The sequence below is a fragment of the Knufia obscura genome, assembly GCF_036327395.1.
Source record: "Knufia obscura strain CCFEE 5817 isolate CBS 148926 chromosome Unknown scaffold_10, whole genome shotgun sequence".
Lineage (NCBI taxonomy): Eukaryota > Fungi > Ascomycota > Eurotiomycetes > Chaetothyriales > Trichomeriaceae > Knufia > Knufia obscura.
The window spans coordinates 745,056-761,400 of record NW_027042696.1 but is presented as its reverse complement, the minus strand read 5'-3'; the positions used below and the strand labels follow the sequence as shown (position 1 = coordinate 761,400).

Genomic DNA, 16,345 nt, shown 5'->3' with positions numbered 1-16,345 from the left:
ACAGTGATACCGCCGTTACCGGCCGGTAGGTGGTTGAGTTACCCGAAGCGACAATCATACGACTAGACCATTGAGCCATCTTTGGTCGGAAATCTGTGTGCTCGAAAAGCACAATTTAGCGCGAAATTTGCTGGTGTATAAGATATGTACCACCTACATCTTAGCCGAGGTCCATGGTCCGGTATCCCTTCCTGAGTTGTACAATGCCTTCTCGGCTATGACTTGTGGTGGGTGCAGATCATTGAGAGCCATAGTAAAGGGTATCAGAGGTTACCATAGAACAATAACATTCAAGCTACCCAAAAACGCTCAAGCTAAGTACATGTACATGCTACAATTTTGGCTTGGGCTGTCCCAACAACTCAGCACCAGCTCCAGCTATGCAAAGCTTACCAGTCTCCTTGACCTTCGTCTGGAAGATAACAGTGCTGCCTTCCTTCCACATCTCTGTAATCAAAGTCTCACCAGGTATCACAGTACCGGCAAATCTGACCTTGATGTTCTTGAACAGACCATAGCTCTCAACAATGTGCTTACTGCTGAAGCCAAAGAAGCACAGACCGTGCAAGATGGGGTCCTTGAAACCACCAACCTTGCTGAACTCGGGATCGATGTGCAGAGGATTGCGGTCGCCGTTCAGTCTGTAAAGAGCCGCCTGGTCGTCGCTTGTCTTCTCTTCACGGACAGCGTCTGGCGCACGCTTGGGTGGTTGGTAGACCATAGTCGCGCGACCTCTGTTACCGCCTTTCTTTGGTCCGTTGAAGCCACCGGAGCCTCGAATGAACGTTGTTGACTCGTTGTAGAAGAGGTCTTCACCTGTATTGGCATCTTTGGTGACTGTACCTGTTACAACAACTCCGGCCTTACCCTTGTCGACAACCTCGACGAGCTTAGGGTATGACAGAGTCTTGGCCTTGGTTGGGATTGGGAATTTTCTAATCTCAAGATATTGCTCGCCGTGAAGAAGCATCATGGGTGAGAAGTTGGGAACAATGTCGTTCATGGAGAACGGAGCCACGGCGCTGAAGTAGGGGACCACACCGAACGATGGCAGGACCTGGAAGTCATCATTGCCTTCAAAGACCAGCGGTAGCTGTGTCCGCTTAGCACCAAGAGAAAGGTTGTAGAGGATGACTTCCCGGTCATCGTAGGAAAATTCTGTACCGTCGGCTTTGGCGGACTTGGCCTTTTCGATAGCTGCGTTGTAGTCTTCACCAGACCCGCTAGACTTCTTCTCCTTGTTCTCCATGTTAGCCATGATCGACTTGAGGCCACTTTGCTGGTCAGATGGGTTGTCGGCTCGGCCATCATCGAAGTTTGTGATGACGCTCCATTTGTCGAGGACTTGTTCGGGTGTCAATTTGACGTCGATCGGGAAAGCATGGCCACCGGATCGCTGCCATCTGGTCTGAGCTTGCCAGCCACTGCCAACCTCGTAGAGCTGTCCTGTGGCTGGTTGTGGGGTCTTATCCGAGACGAGCAATAGAACAAGAGGAGCAACGTAGTCTGGCTTGAATGCTTGCACCATCTCTTCTGGCATGACAGTTCGGGTCAGCGCTGTTCCTGCGTTTGGCGCGATAGTGTTGACGAGGATGTTGTTCTTCTTGCCTTCCAAGGCAAGAGCCCGGGAGAAGCCGAGAATACTGAGTTTCTGGTGAATGTTAGTAACACAATCTGGATATGAGAATTGCATGAACTTACTGCTGCGGCATAGTTGGCCTGGCCAAAGTTACCGTAGATACCGCTCGTGCTGGTAGTGTTGACAACCCTACCGTATTTCTGCTTGATCATGTAAGGATAAGCTGCCTTTGTGCACTTGTATGTGCCCTTTGCATGTACATCCTGGATGATATCCCACTGCTCATCAGTCATATTGGCAAATGCCTTGTCTCGCAGAATGCCGGCATTGTTGATGAGGATATCGACTCGGCCGTAGCTGTCAATTGCGGTCTTGATAACAGCATCACCATCGAGAACATTAGCCTTGTTGCCAACAGCCTCTCCACCCAGCTTCTGAATCTCTTGGACTACGTTATCTGGGTTCACAAGGTCATTGACAACGACTTTAGCACCAAGCTTCGACAGCTGCAAGCAGTATGCTCGACCGAGGCCGGCACCACCACCAGTAACGACAGCGACCTTGCCGTCAAATCTGATCTCTTCGCCTCTGTCGTTGTCGCCCATCTTGAGCGAATGTTCCAGCTTGGTCATCATATCCGCAACACCATTTGGATGCTCACATTCAGTGAAGTCGTTCACATCTGACCATTTCTTCAAGATGGAGCCTGGGGTTAGACTATCATTGGCCTTGAGGAGAGCACCTTTTGCTCGCTCCCATCTCAGCTGTGCCATGTGACCACCACCGCATTCGAAGATGCAGCCACTGGTGCTTGTGTTTGACGAGTGCGTCAGAACAGCAACAAGTGGCACGATCCAATCTGGCTTCAGCACTTCAAGGACTTCGGGTGGCATGACCGTAGCGGTCATTCTGCTGGCTGCAATGGGTGCAATGACGTTGCAGAGGATGTTGTATTTTCGACCTTCCTTGGCGAGTGTCTCTGTGAAGCCGACCTGAGCAAGTTTGGCGGCGGAGTAGTTGCATTGTCCGAAGCTGCCAAACAGACCCGCTGCCGACGCAGTGTTGATGACCCGACCATACTTTTGTTTTCTGAAATGTGGCCATGCAGCTCGGGCGCATTTGTAGGCACCCTTGACGTGGACGGTATTTATCAGATCCCAATCTTGGTCTTTCATGTTCTTGAAGGAGATGTCTCGGAGGATACCCGCATTATTGAGCAGGATGTCAATTCGGCCGAAGTTCTTGATGGCTGTCTCAATGATCTTGTCGCCATGTTCGACGCTGTCGTAGTTTGCTACTGCCTTTCCTCCAGCAGCCTTGATTTCGTCTACTACCAGATCGGCGGCCTGAGTATCGTAAGTACAACTTCGGAAGAATCTGTGCCATCATACATACCTTTGTGCCAGCACCCTCTCCCTTGAATGAACCGCCGAGGTCATTTACGACAACGTTGGCGCCTCTTGAAGCAAAGAACAAGGCATATTGCTTTCCCAGACCACCGCCAGCACCAGTGACCACGACAGTCTGGTTATCGTACCTCAGCTCCTGCCCCATCGTCGCTCAGATCTCGTGGCAGTATAGTGGGAGATGTATCTGACGTAGGAGGATGAGTTGACCGTCGACGAAAACAAATGCGTCGATACAGATCTTTGAGGTCTTCAGAGAGATGAAAGGTCAACGTCAGTTGCTGCACATGAAAGACTGCTCATAAGGACAGCTTACTGGACCCGGAGCAATAACATATGACACTTTCAGTTCCCGACTGCTTCAGGCTTCGTTCAGAGAAGCCGAGGCATCTGATGATCGATTCACGTGATCGAAGCCAAGCTACTTCCTCGGCATCGGTGAACCAGCGCGGCACCGCAACGGGCAGCTTGAGAGCTCTTGACCCCACCATCCCTCCTGATCATCCCTACCACAACCTCGCCGAGAACATGTGAAAAGCCGGCGCTATACGTCCGTAAAGCATGTCGACGATGACTTCGGTGGTAATCCATGCAAGCATGACTTGGTACCCAAATGGACCTTGCTGCCGCCTAGCTGACGACTCTTTCGTCGATCACCTCTAACATCTCTTCTATTAGCAAGTCTTGTTCACGGTCTTCTCTGCGCGACTTCCTCTTCATCTTCATGCCAATGCTGCTCATCGTCCCCGCTTCTATGTTTTACCCATCGAGACAGCAAACATATGAACAAGACTTCCACCCACCTTGAGAAGTCTTTCGCCTCGGAAACGTCCACAAAGGAGCGTACTACAGTGAGATTATCTGCTTGACTATCCCATCCTCTACACGAACTCACCACAAAGAAACGTGCCTCACACCCGGTACACCTACCCGCCCAACCCCCCACCATGGCAGCAGCAGTAAACCCAGGCGGAATCCAAGACGACAAAGCCCCCCACGTAATCCCCTTCATCCTCTCCCTCCTCAAACGTCACGAACAGAAACACGCCGCCTTCGTAACCTCCCACAACGCCCTCCCACCACCCCTCATAATCGGCCTAACAGCCCCCCAAGGCGCTGGCAAATCCCTCCTCGTCTCCCTCCTCCACAGATCCCTAGCCGAAGACCACAACCTCCCCACCACGATCTTCTCCCTCGACGACTTCTACCTACCCCACGATGGTCTAAAGACTCTTGCGGAGCAGAACCCAGATAACCCGCTCTTGCAACACAGAGGACAACCCTCCACGCACGACATCCCTCTCGTCCGTAGCGTATTCGCGTCCCTGAGAGAGAATAAACCGACGAAGATACCCCAATTCAACAAGGCCGCACATAACGGTCAGGGCGACCGTGTACCAGAGTCAGAATGGCTGGAAGTAAACAGCGACCCAGCCCATCCCATCCGCATCGTCCTCTTCGAGGGTTGGTGCGTCGGGTTTCGGCCACTGCCAGAGTTCACGCTGCAGACTATTCACGCGAATGCAGTCAAGGCCGCATACTCGAAAGAGAAAGATACACCAGCATACCGCGGTCGATTAGCATATAACACGCCCAAGAGTCTCAACACGATCAACGAGGCACTGAAAGAGTACGACGAGATCACATCCCAGTATGACGGGTTGATACACATCGACGCTGAGGATCCACTGTATGTCTATGAGTGGAGATTAGAGCAGGAACATAACCTGAAGAAGGCGAAAGGAAGCGGTATGTCAGATGAGGAGGTCAAGAACTTTGTGGATGGGTATTACCCCAGCTATGAGCTTTATGTTGATGGGTTGAGGATGGGTGTGTTTAGGACGTTGATGCAGGATAAGCTGGAGGGGGAGGGTGATACGGATTGGGAGGGGAGGCAGTTGCGGTTGGTTGTGGGACGGGATCGGAAGGTTAAGAAGGCGGAGAGGATTTAGTGGGTAATGGAGGTAGTAAGTGATGTGAGTGACCATCGTAGCGACGATGGAAGTAAAGAAGAGTGTTACACCCCGCGAATAACTGGTCTTCTGACAGTCGTCACCTTGGTCTGTCTTGTCTACTTGAGATAGGGTAATTTGCTCCAAGGAATCACCAGTAGTTCTGCGTCTCTATAAGTCAAAAGTATATGGGTGTGTGCAATGTTGTTGCAGGGAGGAAGTCTCTCTTGATACGGGGTACTGGAGATAGACCGACAAGGCAGGCACGAAGACGGTTCAGCACCAGAGTGATGTGCTTCAGGAAGTCCAACAATTCTTCCTGCTCCAATATGGATGCTGGGTGAGATTTTTTTGCTCCGTCAAAATGTCGTGCCTCGTACGGGATACGACGTTCGGACATCATTATGGCCCTAAGTTGCGCTTGCTATGTTGCGCTAAGCTAGACTGTGACCTAGTGTGCGTAAAAGCCAACGATCACGAGTGTCGCAGGGACAATGTTGATGCACTGTCGCCCTGCGCAACGCAGATAGAAAAGTGGCCGAGGCTCGTTGTGAAGTCCGTTGCTGTAATATCCATGCATAAATATGCACCTCTCTCGATATGGTGGTGGACGCCTTACCTTGCCAAGAAGAACGTCAGTACTCGTAACTGTCGAGACACGTGTGCTTCTCCTTTCGGGCAGTCGATCCGAGCATACAGTGCATAGACCAGCATTTCGAGATCTGGTCACCAGGGTGGATCAATGCCTTTGGCGAGGTTGGAATCTGTCGCCTAAAGACTTATGCATTAGGCACCAAGGCGATGTGGCATCGTGAAGCCGAGTGATTAGGTCGGTGTGGTAAAGCGTATGTCTCGAGCCACGGTGTTTGTGGAAGTGCAGCTCGTATTTCTCGGATTTCGAGGGACGTGTCCCGGGACATTGTGACCAGACTTGCTCGACTGCGTTGGATCGACGATGCATACACGAGATTTTTAACAATGGGATCGAATGATAAGCGGACTGGCATGACCAAGGTGTGGTAGGGACGGCGTGATACCTCGTGTATGCGAGACTAGCTGAGGTGATGTTTATAATTCCGGAAAATGAGGTTCACATGTCCGAGCTTGCAGGGGTGCGGCGAGTCATCTACCGTATGAACTGCGCCCAAATTGCTTGCTGCGTGAGCTCAAATCGGCAAAAGCAAGGATAGCCAATTCAACGTGCGGTCCAGCAAGAAGAACAGCGACATGCTCCATTTTACTTCTGCTGCGAGGTGTTGCATCTACCGACGCCGCTGAAGGGTTGCCGGTGACGAGACGCGTGAAAGAGAAATCTGATATACCAAAGTCAATGTTGGGCATCTGCGCAGATTATCGTTGCAGCTGCTTTAGCTGCCTTAGTTTCATGTCACATCAACCGAGTATAGACCGTGCGGGTCAGTGGACGCAATCGAGACGATCGTCGTGTGCTTCGTAGCAAGTAAGATTAGCGACTGAGGTTGTGGCCCTGTTCAAAGATGATCACTGTGCCTCAATGACTTGGTGAAGCGGCACCGGCAAGCTGGACAGTATCCGCTGCAATGCCGTCAAGGGTTGCATGTCTAACCTCGCATTAGCTTGACAGCTGCAATGCCAGATCCGACAGATACTGCTGGTTTCGCCTGGCTTGAGGACAATCATGTATTAGTGCCTTCACGGTATTGGCACAGAAACGTCGCAATCAGCAAAATATGAAGAGTTGAGCGCAAAGATAACAAGGAGTCGCCTGCGGTATGACAAGGGTCGGTGTGTCAAGAGCTCGATTGAACGAGTTTATCCGGTTCGACCCCAGCTGTCTATATTCGCTTTTAGTGAACAGTTGCCCTCGACTTCGCTCCGTGTTTCAAGAGATTCAAAGCACCACCAGTGAAAAAGTGCTCGTGGCGTTCGTGGTCGATATCAGTTCACACCCTTGAGTTGCACCTCGCTATCAGATGGTTAGCCAATACTCTAGTCGCAGGGCATCCTTGAAGCCTGTCCATGATGCATTGTTGTAGAAATGACTTACAAGATGAGTGTAGCGTTCGGTGGGATGAGACCTGGAAATCCTCTCTGGCCGTATGCCATGCTTCTGAATGAGTGTTAGCATCTGACGCTATCCAGGTGGGGCATCATAGACGAGGATGCCGCATAAGCGAATGCAAGCCAGACCTACCCCGGAATCGTCAAGACAGATCGCTCGCCCAGAGACATGGTAGGCACACCTTCATCCCAGCCTGTAGATTTTCTTCAGTGCCCGTCGCTTCCAAGTTTTGGTTCTTTCTGCTTACCCTGGATGACTCGGCCAACACCAATCTTTGTCTTGAAGTCACCCCGCCCAACAGAGCTGTCGAACCTGCGCGCTCAGGTCAGTGTTGGCTCAGGTTTCGATGAGTGTTTTCGACGTACTGTGTGCCTCGGTTCTTCTCCTTGGATTCGTCAAAAAGCCAGCCTGAGGATATTAGCCGGTATGCCCCTCCAGATAGAACGTGCAACGTACCTGTGTACTCCATAGTGACAGTGTCGCCGGCCTTGGGATATGTTTTGCCGTCGCCCTCGGAGACGAGATCCTTTTTGAGAGACATGTTATTTGCGTTTATGGCAGATGGTTTGTGCAGTGGTGTAGAATATCGGAAGAGAGATAAGCTTGCTGAAGTGAACGTCCTGCACTTTATTGAAGGAAGGCACGACGTAAGTAGTGGGGTTGGAGATTGGGTTCTGCGGGCTGAACTTGCGCAAGCTTTGCTGATACTAGTAGTGTCCAAGGGGTCCGCGCTATTTGTACCTTTGCATATTCTGAAGCTGCAAGTTTGTTTTCGTTGCAAGCTGCTGAAAAAGCAACGAGCGACACGTGAAGTTGACTGACTTCGCGGTGACAATGTTTGCAGACAGCTATCAGATTGCCGGACTGCTTGTCTTTTGATGCTCACCGACAAGCCTAACGCTCGGCTCATGACAGGTGCAGTCTGCATCGTAAGCCGAGGATCTAGGACGATTGAACGCGTGAGAACAAGCCAACCAGACCGTTATTCGCCGGGTAGAAGTGCCAATTGAGACACAGATAGGAAATATCAGAAAACTTCGCGACGTAGCAATGTCAGGGTGACGCCGTTGATGGCAGTGCGAAAGAATACGGAGGGTGGAGGTTGATGCTCTGGTTTCGGGAATCAAGCTCATCTCCGATTTGAGCTGCGTACTAGTAGACGGAAGCGCGCCTCACGAACCCAGAATGGCTTCGTGACTTCCGTCAACATGCCACGAGGACACCTTCTGACACGGTCTAAGGCGCAAAGCGCGTCTCGGAAATCTGAGATCGAGCTTCATTTGACAGGTACGATATCCGTTCAGTGCTTCAGTTCGCCACGGGTACAAGTACACCCAGTCATGTTTGCGGCTCTATATCGCAACACGACATGGGGCTCATTTGTGAGTGAAGCATTGTTGTCTGACAGATAACGACTTGTTATTACTACTGACGTGGAGAAATCTTATAGCCGGCAACAAGGATATGAGGTCGTCTGATTGCATGCACACACAGCATCAAGAGCCGGCATCTGTCATCAACAACCAGCCCCACTCATATACCTAGAGCTTTCAAGCCCTACCATTCCGAGACGAACGTTCATACCAGGATCCTGCGCACGAATTGAACAACAGCTTGTCCACTGTGCACAAATGCCGTTCTGCAGGTCCTCTAGTCCTTTCGCCTACAGTACACGAGACCGCTTAGCGGACACTCTCCTCCTCATACCGGTTCGGAACAGCCTGGAAAAATGAGGGTTTTGGTGAATTGAGCTTCATTCGTACTTTCGCTGCAAAGCGGAAACAAATGTAAAGGACATGCGGTTCCGGACTGCATTCCGGAAAATTTCCAGATGACACCCCCACTGCATTGAGCTTAGCCATTCTGACAACGTGACAGCTGGCAACGCAGGCTAGTCTGAAATTGATGCGCTCACCCCAATATTCTCCATAGCAAGCGTCGTCGACTCAAGGTGTCACTCTGCATATGATGTCCGAAAAGTTGTAATGTGTGTTCATCCATGCAACGATTATGTAGTGGTCCGTGAATCGAGACAGAGCCGCACAAGTCAAGATCCCTGTGCTACCACATGGCATGCAGACCCATAGGCTATACCTCCCAGAACGTACCCAACCCCGAAGGGCCTTTCGCAGCGCTCGCTTCATCTGAAGCGCACTGATCGTCGTATCCACCTAGGTAGCGTCCGGAGAGAAGCGGGCTTGCCTCTTTTCGATCCAGTCAATGGTTGCGAAGAACGTCAGCCTCTTGACTGAGGGTAGTCTGGTCCAGTCCCTCTTCATCACTGACTGAGCAAGCGCTTGTCAAGGCATCATTAGCCATATCCTCAAGAAGGCATTCTCAATCACTCTTGCAGCTCCGTGTGTCATGCTTTGTTGAGGGTCTCATGGCCTGCAACTTCACTCACCGCCACCGACTCAATGGACAATGTTGGAAACCGTTCATCTCGTGCGTTGCCTGATGGAATGACATGCGTCAAGTACGACAGGATAGTAATATTGTTCCGCTCAAGGAAGGGAAGCAGCTTCTCGTAGTTGGTACCGATTTGAGCCATGCCGTGGCTGTCATCGGAAAGACAGAATCGTCCATGACGCTGCAGAAACGCCTAATATGTACCGTCAGATCGAACCTTTAGGATGTCAACTTACCACCTTACCTGACAGATCTCTGATCGGGGATATGGTTCGGCCATGCCTTTCCGCAACGCAGCAGTGTTGATTTCCAGGATGCCACCATAGGATGCAACAAAGTCGAGGTTTCGGAGGATCTTTGTCCACACACTTGGCATTGAATGCCAATCAATATCAGGATTGGCACTTTTGAGCCTGATCAGGTCGAGATGGCCGACTACTGGTGGTCGTAGGGCCTGCAGCATTTCGAATTGCTCACCAAAGTATTGCTCGAAGAGCTTCTCGTCGCTACCGCCCGCCAGATCTCTCGCACGATCGTAGCCTGCTTGGTCATAGTCAATAGGGACACCTGCAACATGATGGATAGAGCCTATGAAGAAATCAAACGGATGCTTTTGGATAGACCGTTGAATCAGCTCGAGTGAGTGTGGTCCGCACCATTCACTTTCGAAGCCAAGAGGTAGGGCAATTTGATCCTGATACTTCTCACGTAAGGTCAAAGCTGCCTCGACATAGTCGGCCTCGTTCTGAATGAGCTTTTGTAGGGTAGATCCAGCCTCGGATTCTTCAGGATAGCGGTCTCGATCATGACGCGGCATATGCTCAGTCAATGCGAAGAGCGTGAAGCTTTTAGATATCGCAGTCCTGATCACATCTTCTAGCGAGTCTTGAGCATGACCTGGACAGAACTGCCCTGAATGGCTGTGGTGAGAGAACGGCATGACAGAAATGGCAGGCGCAATTACGCAAGAGCACCAGTGTAGAGCAGGTTTGTCTGAGATATTGATGCGGTGGTGCGTAGTATTGTATACCGATAGTAGAGGGCGATTAGTTTCTCATGAACGCAAATCGATTTCATCATGCCAAATTGTTGCCTGAGAATAAAATTCATCGAACTAACTTACACTTTCTTCTCTTCCCATTGCGCAATAATTTGACAAACAACGACGAAAACACACCAGCATGGCAAATTCACGACCAAAGAAATGCACGCTTCGACATCGTGCTACAGACCGAGTGTTCTCAGTCTGTCATCGTTCCTTCTGAACATGATGTCCATCTGATAGTGTCCATGAGCTCGATTCTTGCGTCCGCAAACTTCTGATTGTACAACCGCGAGCCGATCGATCATTACTTTGTTGGCATAGACAAGCATGATTGCAGCAGCAGAGAAGCTTGGGCAATCTCATTGTGATGATTACATGCCCGATATATTGCAGCAAAATTACGCTTCTGCAGGCGAAACATATCGCAACATTTCTTATGGCATGGCAGATAAGAAACCACGAGCGTGCGCCCTGAACTACTCAACCAATGTATTACATGCAGAGACACATCCAGCCGGTCCCCAAATTTCTCGTTCACTTCCCTATGCTAGCATCTATAGTAGGGACGACGTGGTTCCGGTAAGTGATCTGAACAACAGCATGCTGGGTCGAGCTCGTCTCGCCAACCCCTTGAATATGTCACAACCTGATTCCATTCAATGGGGGCAGAGTGATATCGTTGAGTTCGTGCATCATCAGAGAGCCGTGCACACTATACGCGGACACTGAAACACCTCGCACGAGGTTGGCACAGCATCGTGACACGCGACTATTTTTGAGGATGGAATGTGCACATGGTTGCTATTCTTCCCAATTTTTAATCCGTGCTCGGTCCACAGATGCTGGCAGAAACACAACCCAATGTTCAAACTTCTGATCGATTCAAGACTTCCGCGAAACAGACCGCCCTCCGCTTCGACATTTTGCCAACAGCATCCACACACAGTCGGGTTCAATATGCCAAAGCTAGCAGAAACATCTTGGCACAGAGCTTGTCCACGCGTGTTTGAGAGAGCAACAATATCGATCCATTTGTTGATCCGTTTAAGTGGCAGTCGACAACGAAAGGCATGCAATGAATGGATAACGGAGCATCATCACTAATTTACAGTACAAGTAGCGCATCGGATACCTCACTGCGGGCGGACGAAGCTAGATATCTAGGAAGATCATGCCGCCTCACCAGCCTGGCTGTTCCTCATGTAAACTCAGCCATGCGAAGAAGGTTTTGTGTTCGCCGAAACGGGGCGAACGGAACCGCGCTCAAATTCTTCCTTGCTTGTGTAGCCCTGCAGGCGGATGCAGGCATGACACGCATTGCATTTGTTTCTCAATGGCAGCTGAGTCTCGCACCACAAAAATAGCTCCTATACTTGTATAAGACGGCTCAACAAAGAGAGTACTGTGCGAGATCGAAGCATGAACTCTTTGAAAGGGTAGAAGTATCGTCGGAGGTACTATGGGAGCTATTGTTGCGTTATTGACCGCTAGGATCGGCATCAGGAGATTATCGTATTTGAACCAGAGAACATTCTTTGTCGCATGGTGGGTTTGACGTGTTACAGGTGTTGCAGGCACCAGGATTATATCCGAAGCACTCTACGGAGTAAGCTGAAATGTATCCTGCCACAAAGTCGATCTGCTGGTCCTTCTCAACACCTGATGTTCTTTTTGTCATAAGGCAGAATGGTTCCAGTGAACCCCAGATCAACGTGTTCTGCACAGTCCATGCCATGAGGGAACATCACCGAACACAATCTCACGGCTCCACAAGATCGGAGATTAAAAGGTCTCCCACCGTCGCATTGTTTCTCGAGGCGCGCAGGCAAAAACAGTTAAGCACGAGGCAAGCGAATCCTGGTGCGGACATCGTGCAACTTGGCACCAACTTTCAAATTGGTGCGAAGAGCATTGTCAAATCAAGTGAGACAAAAGTGTTGCTGTGGATGTGCCTGGTGGCTGCGCTGGCCTTCATTGGCGGCATTTCGTGGAACAGCCGTACCCACGGTACCTGACCCAGACCAGCAGCCAAGAGAAGTCTACGAAGCCTAAACCTTGCGCTTCTGGTTAATCACCTCCTTGGACCCCACTGTAATCGCACCAGCACTGCACCAAATTCACGTCCGTGGGCTTTGCTAGCCACGATCCAACTGGCTGCGGCCCCGACTGCTGGGGAGTGCCTCCTGGCTTCGACTCTGTTCGATGCACTGCATGTTCGGTTAGGATCTTGCTTCATTGTTCTCGCCATCGTCAACACACATGTCCTCGACGCCCTTTCACCATTCTTGTTGAGCCTCATGCTCCGTCGACGTCGCCGTGGTCGCTGCCTCTCCTTTCGCGTCCGATAAACTGCCAACCAGGATAGTCGACAGCCAGTCCGTCATCGCGACCTTCGACTCCCTTCGACGAGCTCAACTCATTTTTGCAAGCAATCAGCTCGCGTTCACTCTTTGAGAATTACAAAAGCCATATCTAAACGTTCATTACCTATCCATCTGCTTCTTGCCCGACTTCCAAGTACACTTCAAGCGCAAACGATCCTCAATTTACACGACTCACTTCCTTCAACAATTCACCACATCCTCCGGAAACAACTGCACATCTCATACTCTAATTGGCTGGTCCATTTCGTTGCTAGGAAGTCGTATCTGTGGTTGAGGAATTGAGCTGGCACGAGGAGGGACTTCAGTACCAGAAATTCTAGGACATTGCAAGTTCAACATCAATCTTTGGGATCATTTACCCCAGACACTCATTTCAAGTTCGAGGAAAGCGTTCACCTAGAAGACATTGGATAGCCAGCTCTCATTCCACCGGTTCAGTAAGAGAAGTGTGCGAGGATGAGGGTATCGTTGGTGACTTTACTGTCGGGGTTGACGGCGTTTACTTTGGCTGAAGCAATTCCGGCGCCGCAACCTGGCTCAGAGTCCAAACCTCGTTACTACTTTCCTCGAGAAATCAAGAGACAGGTTGACACGAACACAACATCTGCCTCCAACACAGCTAGCGCTACAGATGGTCTGGCCAATGCGTTGTCGGACTTGCTGGACTCAAGTTCAGAGACTGCGAGCGCAACAGGCAAAACCGAGGCGCCTGCCGCGACAGATGCACCAAGTGATGGCTCGACCTCATCGGAGAATCTTTCGCTCGGCTTGACGACCATCGTAAACACAGCGGTGAATAGCTTGCTGTCCACTAACAGCGCTACCGCCACACCCTCCGACACACCTTCGGATGCCGCTACTGCTACAGGCGAAACCGGTAGTTCTGCTACCGATTCAGCGACGAACGAGCAGCCTTCCGCGTCAGAACCACAAGCTACGCCATCGGAAACGCCAGTGTCGCAACCCCTTTCTGGAACAGGAGCAAGTTCGACACCCACCGAAGGCCAGGCTATACCTACCGTCACTGAAGGCCAAACCACGCCCACCAACAACGAAGCTCCTAGCAATACCGACAACCAATCTGCGCCGAGCAACACCGAGAGCCAAAACCTCATCTCTACTATTGGTAGCGACGTAAACAGCCTGACAAACACTCTCTTGCCGGATACCGATACTGCTACAGGTAACCCGACTCAGACACAGCCGACAGAACCTGCTGCCACTAACGATCAACCCTCCCAAACGGGCTCTGCAATTGTTATAGCACCGTCAGAGACACAAGCATCGCAGACAGAGGGTATTAGCGGTCCAGCGACTGCTCCCTCTGCTCCTGCTGCAACAGATGCATCATCAAGCGGCGGACTCGTTGATACGCTGACCAGCGACCTGCTACCATCCCAGCCCGAGACCATTGTTACGCCACCCTCCGAGACGCAAGCATCAGCGACTGTCGTCACACCCCCAGCTGAATCACAAATATCGGCGACAGAGGGTATCACGGGTCCGACAACGGCTGCGTCATCAAGTGGTGGGCTTGTCGACTCTTTGACGAGCGATCTCCTACCGCCGCCATCCTCTAGTATCGTTACTCCTCCAGCCGAGACGACACCCCCTTCAACTGAGGGTATCACTGGTCCAACAACAGCTGCGTCATCAAGTGGCGGGCTCGTCGACTCGTTGACGAGCGATCTCCTACCGACTCAATCCTCTAGTATTGTTACTCCGCCAGCCGAGACGACAGCCCCAACAACTGAGGGTATTACTGGTCCGTCAACTGCACCTTCGACTCCCACCGAGACTCCTACATCGAGCGGCGGATTGATTGACAGCCTGACCAGCGATCTGCTGCCGACCTCGACCGGGAGCATCGTCACGCCACCTCCAATCACAAGCTCAACCACCACACCGGTATATGTTACAACGAGCACAGAGTCTGGCATAACGACAACCGGAACCGGGGTAACCACGAGTGATGTCTCAATTAACACGAGTACTCAGAGTCCCACAAGCACCAATACGAATATAGGAGTAACTACCAGCGCCACCACTAGCCCGACAACCACCAACATCCTAACCTCTGCCACCACTACTGCTAGTTCGACGGATACCAACGTGGTTGTGCCCACGACCACAACCACTTCAGGCACTGCTAGCGGCTCTACGTCAAACACCAGCACGATTTCTTCGTCATCGGGCAGTGCGACCAGTTCTGACGCCGCACAGAGCTCATCGAGTGTTTCTGCCTCGTCAACTACGTCACCTGCCAGTACCGCGAGCACAAGCGTGCAGACAGTGGCTTCTACCAGCAAATCAGAAACGACGACATCACAGCCAACGACGGCACCAACGACGGCACCAACGACGGCACCAACATCAGCACCAACATCGGCACCCATTACGGCACCCACTACGGCAACAACAACGGCACCGCAGACAATCAAGCCAACGGCAACCAACACGAACACTGCTCTGACGCGAGAATCGAGCATTATCAGTGCCACACCAACCAAATCAAGTAGTGGAGTGTCTTCAACTAAGCCGACTTCCACTGCGATGCCATCAAACCTTCCAAGAATCATTCAACCTCAGGGAGGTGTGCCCCGCCAGCCAGACAATGGAACACTGATTCAGCTTGGCTTCACATACGGACTGAATTATCCATTCGTTGTTTCGAATCAATGGGCTGTGCAGCAGATCTTCGATTACCTGCCACCGGGCGTTGCACATGGTGTCGGAATGGATAAGACTGAAGTGGTCATGCAGTACTTGCAGCCATACAACACGCTGAGCAGGAATGGCTACATCACAACCTTGGCCATGGCATACATTCCTGATGAGCAGGTCAATCCGCTCTCGTTGGCCTTACTGAACCCGAAATCCGATTTGTACAACAATGAGGATCCTACGGTTAAGACTCTTGTTGACATGCTTGACCCATCAATTCCTCTGATCGCTGGTCAAAACATTGGCGATGGTAGCCCTATCAATTCAGCCAACTCTGCCACAACGTCTGACGGCAGCAGTGGTGAGGGAGCAGCGGGTACGGACGACAGCACAGGAAACTCATCCGTCAAGCCTTCCTCAATCGGTATTGGTCTTGGTGTCGTTGGTGGTGCAGCTGTGTACGGTGTTGCCATGTTCATGGTTGCCAAGCGATACAAGAAGCGCAAGAATCAGCACAAGCGAGCAAGCAGCGTACAATCGGGCAGCACGGCTCCACGTGAGACCACCACCATGATGACAGGTGCACGGGACAGCTACGGTAGTCGACAACCTGGATATAACAATGCTGGTCATGGTCGCGAGTCACGAAACAGTGATCGAAGCCAGCAGTCTGGACGAACATATATCTCGCCACCTGTGATGGCTGAGAACAGCCTTGGATGGAACTGAGAGTGACAACCGTGATACCCTACCTTCCCACCTCTCACAACATATGCTTGTCAAGGTAAAGCCAAAAGCAAGCGCCGCCCTCAGCAGGGCCACCTTTTTCAACTTTCTATTTCATTTATTTTGGGGAACGATGTTT

At 51.2% G+C, this 16,345-nt stretch overlaps 5 protein-coding genes across 5 annotated transcripts; 2 read left to right on the top strand and 3 right to left on the bottom strand.

Moving 5' to 3' along the window:
- Positions 1-331: 331 nt before the first annotated feature.
- Positions 332-3,133, bottom strand: FOX2 (bifunctional hydroxyacyl-CoA dehydrogenase/enoyl-CoA hydratase fox2; the record flags this gene model as incomplete). Its single annotated transcript, XM_064876502.1, has 3 exons — positions 332-1,651; positions 1,702-2,925; positions 2,975-3,133. The coding sequence occupies 3 exons, from the start codon at positions 3,131-3,133 to the stop codon at positions 332-334; spliced, it is 2,703 nt and encodes a 900-aa protein (XP_064727809.1).
- A 799-nt stretch (positions 3,134-3,932) lies between these two features.
- PMZ80_008099 (uncharacterized protein) lies at positions 3,933-4,937 on the top strand (the record flags this gene model as incomplete). The annotated part of the gene is made up of 1 exon (XM_064876501.1): positions 3,933-4,937. One exon carries the CDS (start codon positions 3,933-3,935, stop codon positions 4,935-4,937), a length of 1,005 nt encoding a protein of 334 aa, XP_064727808.1.
- Positions 4,938-6,854: 1,917 nt separating this feature from the next.
- On the bottom strand, positions 6,855-7,519 carry FPR1 (FK506 binding protein proline rotamase rapamycin-binding protein; the record flags this gene model as incomplete). The annotated part of the gene is made up of 6 exons (XM_064876500.1): positions 6,855-6,882; positions 6,964-7,026; positions 7,111-7,171; positions 7,226-7,290; positions 7,344-7,386; positions 7,435-7,519. 6 exons carry the CDS (start codon positions 7,517-7,519, stop codon positions 6,855-6,857), a joined length of 345 nt encoding a protein of 114 aa, XP_064727807.1.
- A 1,821-nt stretch (positions 7,520-9,340) lies between these two features.
- On the bottom strand, positions 9,341-10,327 carry PMZ80_008097 (uncharacterized protein; the record flags this gene model as incomplete). The annotated part of the gene is made up of 2 exons (XM_064876499.1): positions 9,341-9,580; positions 9,632-10,327. 2 exons carry the CDS (start codon positions 10,325-10,327, stop codon positions 9,341-9,343), a joined length of 936 nt encoding a protein of 311 aa, XP_064727806.1.
- A 2,945-nt stretch (positions 10,328-13,272) lies between these two features.
- Positions 13,273-16,209, top strand: MSB2 (multicopy suppressor of a budding defect; the record flags this gene model as incomplete). The annotated part of the gene is made up of 1 exon (XM_064876498.1): positions 13,273-16,209. The coding sequence occupies one exon, from the start codon at positions 13,273-13,275 to the stop codon at positions 16,207-16,209; it is 2,937 nt and encodes a 978-aa protein (XP_064727805.1).
- Between the last annotated feature and the right edge of the window lie 136 nt (positions 16,210-16,345).